The sequence below is a fragment of the Catharus ustulatus genome, chromosome 3, assembly GCF_009819885.2.
Source record: "Catharus ustulatus isolate bCatUst1 chromosome 3, bCatUst1.pri.v2, whole genome shotgun sequence".
NCBI lineage: Eukaryota > Metazoa > Chordata > Aves > Passeriformes > Turdidae > Catharus > Catharus ustulatus.
In genome coordinates, this window is record NC_046223.1 from 55907130 (window position 1) to 55919011 (window position 11882).

The window sequence follows — 11882 nt, forward strand, 5'->3', positions numbered from 1 at the left end:
TACCATTTTCCTGAAGTCACATAATTTACTTACCATGGCTGAATTCACTGCTTGTGTAAAGAAGGCACTATTCCACTTCAATCAATCTGTGAATTAAGCCATGTCCACACTGGGAACAGCACACATGACTACAATTATGTTTTAAAACAGAATCCCTCCTTTTGGGATTTTCTGAACTGATTTCCTTTCTTTACTCGAACAAACAAAGAACAACCATGCTCCAACTTGAGGTCCTTCTGTGAAAGACAGCTGTATTAGGGACTGCTACAGCCAGGACAGTCCTCTCTTTGCCATGCAACACAGACCTCTTTGCCCTTTTAAAAGGTGACCAAAACCTGTTGTGGAACTATCCACCTTCTGAAAAACCCAGTAAAATACCTCAATAGCTATAACCCACAAATCCCTCAAGAGAGGCTTCTTATAAAGGCTGTTATTTTGGCAGTGAAGATATGCTACCACCCCAATGGTAAACTAAATGTAAAGGGGTTTGCCACAACAGCTATTAGTCAAAGATGCAATTAATTCCCTGAAACTATGTAGCTGCAACAACAGAACTTCACAGTGAACCTAGCCACATGGTCTTTAAAGGGCAAGTAAATTGGTTCAGTAACTTGGCAGAATCACATCCAAGAAAAAGCCCTGCTACCTAAGATTTATTTTTTGAGTAAGTACATACCTAAAATAAATACCAAACAAAACAAAAGACAAAAAAACCCAAACAACCTCCCCAAAACCTCACGAGTATGAAAAATTGAAGTAGAAGTTTGCAAGACTCCAATAGTAACACAACACTATCCCTTAAAAAAATAAAAGGGAATTTATACATCAAGGGTTTTTCCCATTTTCATATTTATCGCTTTTTAGCAACAAACTAAAATTCCATGTACATCTACTTCCTTAATTAAAAAAAAAGTTTAAAAATATCAGAAATATTAGAAGAATATTCTTTCCCCACCTTCCAATGGTCAGAAAGAGACTCACGGGTGGCAGGGGAAATCAGTGGCACAGCCTTACAGATGGAAGTGTCAGAGGGCCTATCACTCAGATGGATGTCTTCATAAACAGTTACTACATCACAAACCTGAATTAACTATCTTCAAATCTGAGAAGCCTACAACACAGGGCAAAGACAGAACACAGCAGTGAATTCTAAAATGCAGGACATCATTTGGCAATTGTGCATGTTCAGGTGCAAGAGATTAATTAATAGCTCTTCAAATTGGAGAAAAACTAATAAATAGATTACATACTTCTACATACTTCTGTATTATCTACTTATCTACACCTTCTGATGTAATTACTAAGCCACAATGACTCAATATGAATGTAGGTAGATCACACTGTACCGAAAGCAGTTTCTTATACATGCTGCAGAACCATCAAACTTTTTTTTTTTTACCCACAAATTGGCCACTACACATTCAGAAATTCAGCTGCTTCATAAACTTGTTAAGTTTATAAGGAAACTAACACTTCCACTATACACGGAATACAAATGCACAATGTATCAACACCCTTTCAAATCATGCCTGCCAAAAACTTTCACACAGATTTCACATTAGTTTTAATAAACATAAATAAAATATTTAATAGAAGTAGCAGGACAATGATCTCAATTTCACCATTTTCAAAACAACTGCAAGCACCTTCAGAAAACATAAGCATGCTACATTGGGAATACAAAGGTACTTCATATTTGCAGTATAAACAATTCCCATGTGAAAAGCAATCTTTAAATGAGACACAACTGTGATCTGCATCAAATCACTTCAAAAGTGAAGACAATGTATCTGCCCGATAAAACAACCAGAGTTGGCGGTAAAAAGTGTCTGCATGCACACCCCTGTATGCACTTCACCTCAGTAGACACTGGTGCTCTGTGCAGAATACTCCTCAAAAGACAAGTTCCATGACACTCCTTAAGCTCCTGGGCACTTGTTCAACTCAATTTTCCTCAGAGTTTAATTGCTATGAGAAATCTAGCATCTTTATGTAGATGGTATTGGATATGTAATGATAAAACAGTGCAAGCAATATTGAAATTTCGGATTACAGTGCCTTTAAAGTGACTGTACTGATAAAGCAGACAAATCCCTTGTTTCACTCACTTATTTGTCTTCTTACTTGCTGAATAGATTCCACTAAAGCTTATGTTCTCCAACAACAGTGTGTTCACAATCAGATTGGATTTATTCAAAAGCTAGAGTTTATGGCACCAGGACCCTGGTTATTTCCAAAAGACTTATCCTCGGGTGCGCCTGTCTGAAGCAAAGTGGATGTTATGTGCCTCAGTTTCCCTACCCAGTATAACAAAAAGAATAATTTTTTACTCCAGTCCAAGGTGCTCTAGAAAAACAGTGAAAAGATCAAGTGTACTTGGAATGTTATTACTGAAAAGATAAAGGTAGTTAAAAATCAATCCTGTACAAATTAGCCATCTACTGTCTCCACTGTTCACAGATTCATATAGGTTTTTTAAGATACATTCATCGAGGATTCCTTGATTGCAGGGGAACACCACCCTGGATGGGTTTGGCTTTTTTGGAGCTGACGTGTTCCTGGTGGATGACCGGATGCCACACTTTCAGAACTGGAAGTACAACAACGGAAACTGTCCAGCCCACCTGCAACACAAACACCGCAGCGCTCTGCAAGCACATCAGCATTTGTGTGTGAAACTGAGCATGAACACGTATGACCGGAGAACAGAAAAAGTAAAAGGGTAATACTATGATATGAATGGCAAAACATACATCAGATGTACAGAAACCCTTCAGGTCTACTAAAAAATAATTTTAAATTTATTAACGGTAAGACTTCCTTAAAAGAAATTTTACTCTAATACAACTGGCTCCATAAGATTTTTGTGCATGACATTTATTTGCTTCTATAAGCACCAAGCAATACAAAAACAACACCGTTAAGCAGCACTTTTCTCTTACTAGTTTTCAAAACAAATTTGAAAACCACTAAGGTATACTTTTAATTTAAGTTTAATTAAAGTCCTCATTCAATCGTACCAAAACATATATTTAACACTATGTAAATAGCCCCAAAATTGAAAGAAAAAGGGTTTTTTCCCAAGTACCTTAATAATCACAATTCTAAAATATATTCCAGCAAGTTAGCCTACCACAAACACATGCTACTGAAATTCTGCAGCCTTGAGCATGCATGCACAGTGAATGTGGCAACACTGCTTTACATATCCACAGAGAATCTTCAAAGCCTCCTGATAAACGGTGCATTTTGAAGAAGTACTGAAAGATGTAACTGGAATCCGACACAGGTACAGGGACCAAAGGTAATAAACTACTGCCATTATCATGTTGACAATGAGAATGTCAAAATACCTATAACAAAATATTTGAGACACAGAAGTAAGAAAGATCTATCAGTAGCTAATCAAACTTGCTTTCAGTGCACAAATTTAATTTAGTTTTAACTAAGACACTATTTCAGGAAGAACAAGCACCACCTAACACACCGTTCTCAGTAATTTCAAAAACATTATTTTACATACAGAACTAGAAAATTTAGCAATGGATTAAATGTCATAGTTTTCATCCCCCAAGATTTAGATCAGAATGCTAAAAAGACTGCTTAGAAGAATCCTTACATTATGGAAGCAGTAATAGAGTAGGCAGGTTTGCATCTCTCTTTCTTCATTGTATCTTGTACACAGGGTTCTGCTGTTCCATGTGTAGCCATAAGCGCTACTACAGAAACCAATAACTGAACACCAAACCACAAAGTGTCAAATATATGGCTGCAATATATATATAGATGCTACTAACTGTGAATATTGCTATTTGCTACTTCTAAATAGAAGCTATGTGAATACTAAACTGTTTATTTGAAGCTGCACAGGGAAAAATATATTTTATTCTCCCATTGAGACATCAAGAATCTATTCACCACACTAACAGCTGTTTAATGGCCTTCAGGCACAGGACACGATTCTGCAGCCTTGGCTTAGCCAGAACCCTCAATACAGGCAATCTATTTAGCATAAAAAGAGCTGCAGAATCAGGGATATTCAGAGTTTCTCTGCAACAAAACAAACGGCACATACAGAGACTCAGAGCAGCTCAACAGATTTTTTTCTAACATTTGCCCTGTATCTTACAGGTAGTCCTGAAAAGACCCAGGTTCTCTCCCTTCTTTGTAGGTGCATGTAAATTGTACACACACGCACAAAGGAGAAAGACGTATAAAGTGCACACTGAGAGGCCAGCTAATGTGTTAAACTACTGCAGTGCAAATCAGAAGTGAAGAATAAAAGGAGTCTCAGGACTCTAAATACCTGTATGCTGTCAAGGATTAATCAATAGTTAAAAAATCTGAATGACAAGGTACTGTACTGGCACCACACAAGTTCGCCACCACCAAATCAATGGATGTGCGTGAGCAAAATCCTTCTGCTTCGAAAATGTATGTTTCTTCAGAAGCAGGAAGCCTCTATTTCAAGCTCCATCACATCTCTCAGTTGGGTAAGGTGATTAAATTAAAGGGAAGCAGAATATTTTAAAATAATTTAATAGCCTGGACTAATACAGAACTTAGTTCAGAGTAGGATGCCACAGTTCTGCATATTACAAAGATTACCCATGCAGAGGCAAGAATTTCCTGAACAAGCATCTCAGATGTTGCAGCCTACTGTCGGTCCTTTTTCTCTGCTCACAGGACAATAGTTCCTTATAGGCTTAGGGGCCAATCAACATCTGCTTTGCAAAGACACATGACAAGTGAGCATATCCTAATGTGTATATACACATATCAAGAGCACACACACAGATGATTATTAAAAAATAAAGAGAAGTCTGCTGCTCATAAGCTGGAGTAAATATTCCAGTTTTCTCTTTCTCAAAGCAATTGATTGCTGTACTTAACGATACAACATACATAGAGATTGACATGTGGGAATTAAAAATAAATAACAATGTACAAAACCGATTGTGTTCTGCAGCTAATGGTAACTATTTTTACACAACCCATTTTATGCATCAAAAATATTAATTTAAAATCTAAAAAATATTTCTATCTCAATCTCTTGCTGGTTAAATGGAAAAATCGTAAGATAAAAACAATGGTGTCTTGCCTTTATGACAATTATTTTGAGGAAAAAATAATTTTAAAAATAATCAAATAAATTGTGCTCTTGCCAGACTATTCTTTCTAAGTTGCATGCCAATCCTTACGGTCCAAAAAAAAAAAAGAAAAGAAATCTGTAAGAGAGGATGAGAGGATATAAATCCATAAACATAAGGAAGTATTTCTAAGTGTTATACTGAGGACATAAATTAATTTACTCTCACTCCTCCAATAAAAATAAAATACTTTAAACAATTTCTGCCATGAAGAAATAGCACCCTGAACTAGCATGCACAATGTCTGACAACGGTTTTCTTAGCTTTTAAAGCCACAAATTCTGAACTCCCTGTTTAAAAAGAGACTATGCAAATATTTTTAGAGTAATTATGAAAGGTTATGCATACAAGGTCTCATTACATTATGGCTTCCAGTGACCCTTTTACAACTGCAAATTTTAAAAAAGGTAAAAATTAACACACACACAAACAAAAATCTTATTTCCTTGGACGAAAAAGAAAGGAGAACAGAATAAAAACTAAAAACATGACAGGAATGGTCTGTTGGACATAGACAAACACACACAGCCCATCTAAGGTTCCTATTTTTTTTTTAGGATTAATACACCATTTGCAATATTAAGCAGTGATGTTTCTAGATCCTACTCGTTACTTTATGGAAAAACCCAGCCATCGGAGGACCCCAAAAGCATACACCTGCATTTGTTTCTGTTAGACCTTGCTGTTAAAAGCTGTTAAAAGATTTAACAGTTCTTAATAGAAAGATCTTGTTGAAGTGAAAAGAAACCCATAAAATTCTAATGCACTAGTCCATTTAACACAACTCACTTTCCTACTGAGAATTCAAGCCTAATCTCAACACTTGTGTAGAAAAATAATGAGATCAACAACTCCTGATGCTTCTTGAAGTATTCTAACCACAATTCAAACCCAAAAGCACGTTTTCTCCCGAATATCTGGATTTGTTGCAGAGCTGAAACAAACACCTCTGGCAGAGCGGCTCCTTCGTCCCTTCTTTGAACAATACACGGCATTTTCTCACCTACAGCAGCTCACATGCAAACACGATCTTTTCAAGAGGCATGCACAGGTTAGGCATCGAGCTAACAGAAATGCAACGAAACTAGTATTTGGTTTCTTTTCTTTTAATAAAAATCCAATCCCTCGCATAACATCCGTAATCTGCAACACTACAAAACATTTAGATTTGTCGGGATTTTTTTTTTTTGTAAGAATGCGAGAGTGCGACCCAAAAACCCGACCCCTCGTCCAAAAGCGCTGTTATTACGAGGCATTTTCCCTACCGCCTCTAATTAAAATTTTCAAAAATGTAAAAGCAGCAAGTAAATATAGATAAGTAGATAAACGAATGAATCGGTGCGCAAGAGAAGCGGGCGTCGGGGCGGGCTGGGGGCGGGGGCAGGTGCCGGCGCGGCGCTGGCGGTGCCCCGGTGCCCCCCGGTGCCGGCGGTGTTTGCGGCGGGGGCTCCTGTGCCTGCGCCGCTCCAGCGCCTCTATTTACATCAGCGGCGCGAGGTGCCCAATGGCGCGCGCGGAGCCAATCAGATGGCAGATTAGATGTCAACTCGGAGGCAGCTGTCGGGAGACGGTTGCAGCCAGTTTACCTCCACAATTCAAATTCCCAACCTGGCGGGCGGAGGAGACCCGGACGCTCCTCCAAGGGTCGCGCCCGGCAGCCGGCATTCCTCCCGCCCCGCGCCGCGCCGCCCCGGAAAGGCGCTGCGCCGCACCCGCCGCTCCGCGACCATCGCGCCTGCCTATCGATCGGATCCATCCATCGATCGATCGCCGACCGGGCTGGGGCAGAGGGGTGCGAGAGAGAGCGGGGACGGCGGCCTGCCCCAGTGCCTGCGCCCCTTCGCTGACGCCAAGGACTTTTCCCTCTTTTTTTTTCCCCCTCTCCTTTTTTGTTCCTTTTTTTTTTTTTTTCTTTTTTTTTTTTTTTTTTAATTTCCGCGTGTTTGTGGAGAAGTGAAAGGCAGTTACGCGGCCGCGCACGCTCCTGACGGCGGGCGAGTCCCCCGCAGGTCACCGGGCCGGGACGACCCGCGCGGACCGGGCGCACACGCGCGCGCACACATGCGCGCTCGCGCGCTCTTCCCACAGGGAAAGGATCGCGGCCGCGTTACGTGGATCTCACTGCGGTAACTCCAATCAGTGACAAACTAATTTGCTGAGAGCGCGCAACGGCGCAACTCGTTCTGCTCGGAGATTTAAAAAAAAAAATAAATTAAAAAAAAAAAAAAAGGCAACGGGTTAAAGAGAGAAGAAAAAAAAAAGGCCCCGTGAAAGATAATGGACGTTATCCCCAGGGAGCCCCCCGGGTCCGGCACTCCGGTTACAAAATCCAACCCCCCGCCCCCGTCCGTCCCGAGCTGCTTGTCCTCCGGGCCCTGCGTCTCTCCGACGCTGTTTCAAAGTGGTGGGGGAAAATATTAATTGGGTCTGAGAACAACCTAATTTCGGCAGTGAAAGCCACACTCCGGTGCCTCCAGCCCCAACGGGGCCGCGCATTGTGCACGGCTCACCCTCGCTACGGAGGCAGCGAGGGGCGAAACTGGCCCAGAAGAGAATGGGGGCGGTGGGGGGGGAGAGAAAAAAAATAAAAGACACAAAAAAGGCGGGGGGGGGGGGGGGAGAGAGAAAAAAAGTGAATTATAAAGAAACTAAGAGCCCGACACGAGCGACACGGAGGCATGAACCGTCATTAACCGAGCGCAGGGAGTTACCTGGGTCCTGCTGATGGCCTGCCCGGTGCTCCCGGGGCTCATCGCCGGGTGGTTCCTTTGTTGTGCCGCTGCCCAGGCCGGGTTCGCCGCTCCGTACTGGGCGCCCATGTCCTTGCCCATGCCCATGCCCGCCGCTGCCTGCTGGCTTCCCGGGGCGGCCGTCGCTGCCTGGGGCTGGGGCTGCGGCGGGGCGCTGGGGCTGCTGTAGTCGGGGTAGCTGCTGCCGTAGCTCCGCATCATGGGGCTGGGGGACGTGAGCAGCTGGTTCAAGGTAGGGGTGGCCCCGGACGGGTGCTGGTTTTGCCCGGAGAACCGCGCAAAGCCGCCGGCCGCCGCCGCCGCTCCGGAACCAGCCTTGCCGAGGCCGGCTCCACCGCCGGGGCCCATCATCATGCCGCCGCCGGGCTGCCTCGGGTTGCTCAGCACCCCGTAGCCCGCCGCGGAGCCCCCGTAGCCGCCGCCGCCTGCCCCGGCGGCCGCCGCCGCCACGGCTCCCGCGCCGCCGCCGCCGCCCGCGCCGCCGCCGCTGGGGCCGCGGCCGTAGCCCGGGTAGTGGTTGTACTGGCTGTTGGGGTACCCTTCGTGGGAGTTCTGCAGGGGGTCCATGCTGTTGGGGGCCGCCGTGGGGTGCATTATCCCCATCCCGGGGCTTTGTTGTCCGCCATGTTGATCAAAGCAAGGCCCGGCGCGGCTCGCCGTAGCGCTGCTGGCAGGGGCAGGGGCAGGGTTGCCATAATAGCTATTGAACTCCGAGACACCCACCGCGGAGGGGCCGCCGCCGCCTCCCCCGCTCCCGCCGCCGCCGCCGAGGCCGCCGCCGCCGCTCCCAGCGCTCGGGGGCGGCTGCTGGGGCTGCTGCTGTCCGCCCAGGGGTCCCAAGCCGGGGTGGTCGTAGCGGCCGCCGATGGGCTCGCCCATCTTGCCGGGCATCTCCTCCTCGTCGGCGCCTTTATTCAGCATTTGCTGCGGCTGCTGGGGGGGCTCGGCCTGAGCGCCCAAAACACTGTCTTTTCCTCCATGTTGCTGCTGCTCCATGTCTGCACTGGGCTGAGCAGCGCCGCCACCGCCACCGCCACCGCCGTTGTTGTTGCTGCCGCCGCCGCCGCCGCCGAGGCTGCTGTTGTTATTCTGCACGGGATGGTGCTGAGGCGGCGGCTGCTGCGGCGGCGGCGGCGGGAATTGATTTAGCTGCTGCTGTAGTGCATGGTGGTGGTGGTGCGGGTGGTGGGCATGGTGGTGGTGGGCATGGTGATGCGGGTGGTGGGCATGGTGGTGGTGGGGCGGCGCGGCGGGGTGATCGCCTCCGACGCTCTTCAGCTTGTGGTTGGGGAGCAGCCCCGTCTCCATAGCCGAGCCCGGGTTGGAGGAGGAGGAGGAGGAGGAGGAAGAAGACGAAGAAGATGAAGATAACTCCGAGGAGCTTCCACCTTCCTTCAGAGCCGGCTCCGAGGAGGAGCCGCCACCGCCGCCGCTGGCGTTGTTGTTGTTGTTACCGGCGGCAGCGGCGGGAGCCGCGTTATTGGCCATGTTCGGCGGCTCGCTGCGGTGGTGGTGGTGGAGATGGTGATCTAAATTATTCACGCTGCCGCCGCCGGCCGGACTCCCCTCGCCGACCCCAAGCGCGGGGCCCGGCCCGGGAGCTCCGGCCCCCCCCGGGCCTCGCTCTGGGCCCAGGCCGCCCGGCAGGCTCGGGGCTTTGCCCTTGCTGTTGTTCGCACTCGCCGGAGCCGCTGCGACTTGCGCGGCCATGATCATCGCAGCATTGCGAGTCCGGAGAAACTGGTGCTGATAATAGTAACTACCAAAAAATCAAAAAATTAAAAAAACAAAAAGAATTTAAAAACTAAACAAGATTTTTTAAAAAGCGGCTTCCACCCTGAAAAATGGGGGGTGAGCAGAGGGGTGGGGGAAGGAGAGGAGAGGGGCAGAAGGAGAAGCGGCCGGGGTAGGGACTTGACTGAGCCCTGAGTATCCCCTGCGGACCGCTCCGCACGCACCGAGTTACAGCGATTTCCCTCCCCGAGTCCGTGGTTGAGGTCAGAAATGGTAAGAACGCCTTACGGTCCGTGCCCGTTCCCGCTGTGTGATTTCATGTTGAAAGTTTTTTTGTTCAGGTTTAAATGAAACTTTTTTTTTCCTCCTCCTTTCCTCCCTAACCCGGATATGGGTAAACACACGTCTGCCGGAGCCGCGCTGGCCCAGCATGGCATGAGCGAGCGAGCGAGCCAGCGCCGGCAGCCATCGCCCCCTCCGCCCCGATCGCTCCCGCGCACCCGCAAAACGCGGACTGGACTCCACGCTGGACTTGCTCGGGCTCCCGCTACCCTGCCTGCTCTCCCGGCAGCGCGGCGGGATGGGGGGGACGCGGCCCCCAGCGGGGTCCCGCCCGTGTGCGCGCCGGGGGTCGCGGCCTGCGCAGAGCACTGAGCCCGCGGGGGCTGCTCCGAGCGAGGGGTCGAGGCGGGCCCCGACGGGCGCCCCGGGCCGCCGAACGCCGCGGGGGCGGGGCGGGCAGTGGGACTGTCCCCGGTGCTGCGGGGCCGAGGGGGCCGCCGGCAGCGCTGCCCCGCGCGGGCCGGTTCAGCGGGAGCGAGGCGAGGGGTCGCCATGCGCTCCAACTGTGCCCGAGCAGATGGAGCGGTCAAACTTTCGGGGCCGCACGCTGCCCCCGGCCCCGTGTGCCGTGCTCAGCACCCGCCTCGTGTTCCGAGGGCAGGGACACGTTTGCTCCTGTGACGGAGAAATTGGACTTGTTTTGGATTTTTTTTCCCCCCAGTCACCCGCCCCCTGAATTTTTATATTGTATGTTCAGACGGTTTTAAAATTTAACCTAAAATTTTGCAGCGGTAGCATTTTTGCAGTTGTCCACATTGTCCAGCTGTCTCCAGATTCTAACGGTCATTTGCACTGATGATGCTTTCATATATAGGCCGTTTTCAATATGTTCTGTGTACTTACTTGCAGTTCAACAGGAGTTATTAAAGAGCGAGAGACATTTTTGGTCATAATTGTTTCCCCAAACAATATAATTTCCAGTATGCACAAGACACTCATGAAAACATACTAATACAAACCCCAAAATATGTAATCTGAGTAACTCTTGCTCCAAATGGAAAGCTGCTACTGACCTACATTTTTGAACCAGAGCGGTTTGAAGTTTTTTTATAACTATCTTAATGCAAGTGATACCCTAGTATAACAAAAGGTAATAGTCACACATTACATTCAAGTAATGAAAGCATTTGGGAGATCAAATACTTGGCTATGAATACAGCAAACTGGGATATTAGCGAACGTTTTCAATACAGCAAGGGTCTAAACCACGATGTTTTAAATTAATATATTTATACGCTCTGTTAAAGGTAAGCACGTTTTAAATTTCAAAATGGATAAATAGGAGATTCAATCATAACGGTAGAGAAAAACGCAGCATATCAAGAAAGATGCTGTCAAGTATAGGTAGGCTTTTTTGAATTCACTGTGAAAACATTAAAGGAGCAGAAGCTTTATGCTCTAATGTTGTGTTACATGCAAAGATTATTGATAAATGTACGAGCAGTGTGACTCCAATGTCTATTAATTTTAGTTCTGTCTGAAAAGTCAGAAATACTATGATTTGCATTATGGAGTTAGTTTTGAAAAGTCTCAGTGCTCATTAAGTACATCTTGCTAATACTTCTGTTTTACAGTTGAGGGGGGTTTGGTTTTCTTGGTTGGTTGGTGGTTTTGTGTGGGATTTTTGGTATCCTTTGCCAGGGCAAAAATGTTACATGGCTACACATATATAAACACAGAGCAGGGGAAAAAAATGGTGAGTAATTCTAGAGGGGGGAATCAGGTGCATACCCAAGGGTCATTACAGTCTGTAACAACAACAAATTGCAATTCTATGCAAACTGCTAGAAAGGGATATATCATCTTTGTAGGAGAGAGAATAACAGAACCGTAAGATGAATTCATGCCAAATCATTCATCAGCTTTTGCCAAGAGAATACTACATCTTTGTTAGTGAGCCTTTTTG

General features: G+C 46.8%; 1 protein-coding gene across 4 annotated transcripts in view; it reads right to left on the reverse strand.

Annotated features, from left to right (window-relative positions):
- Positions 1–10127, reverse strand: part of ARID1B (AT-rich interaction domain 1B) — a 328666-nt gene extending 318539 nt beyond the window's left edge. For 2 of the 4 annotated variants that reach the window (XM_033054063.2, XM_033054062.2), the window contains exon 1: positions 7862–10127. In XM_033054063.2, coding sequence (XP_032909954.1) covers positions 7862–9616 — 1755 coding nt within the window. In that variant the 5' untranslated portion in view covers positions 9617–10127. The remainder of the gene's footprint in view (positions 1–7861) is intronic. The other 2 variants (XM_033054065.2, XM_033054064.2) reach the window with 1 other exon arrangement.
- Positions 10128–11882: the final 1755 nt, after the last annotated feature.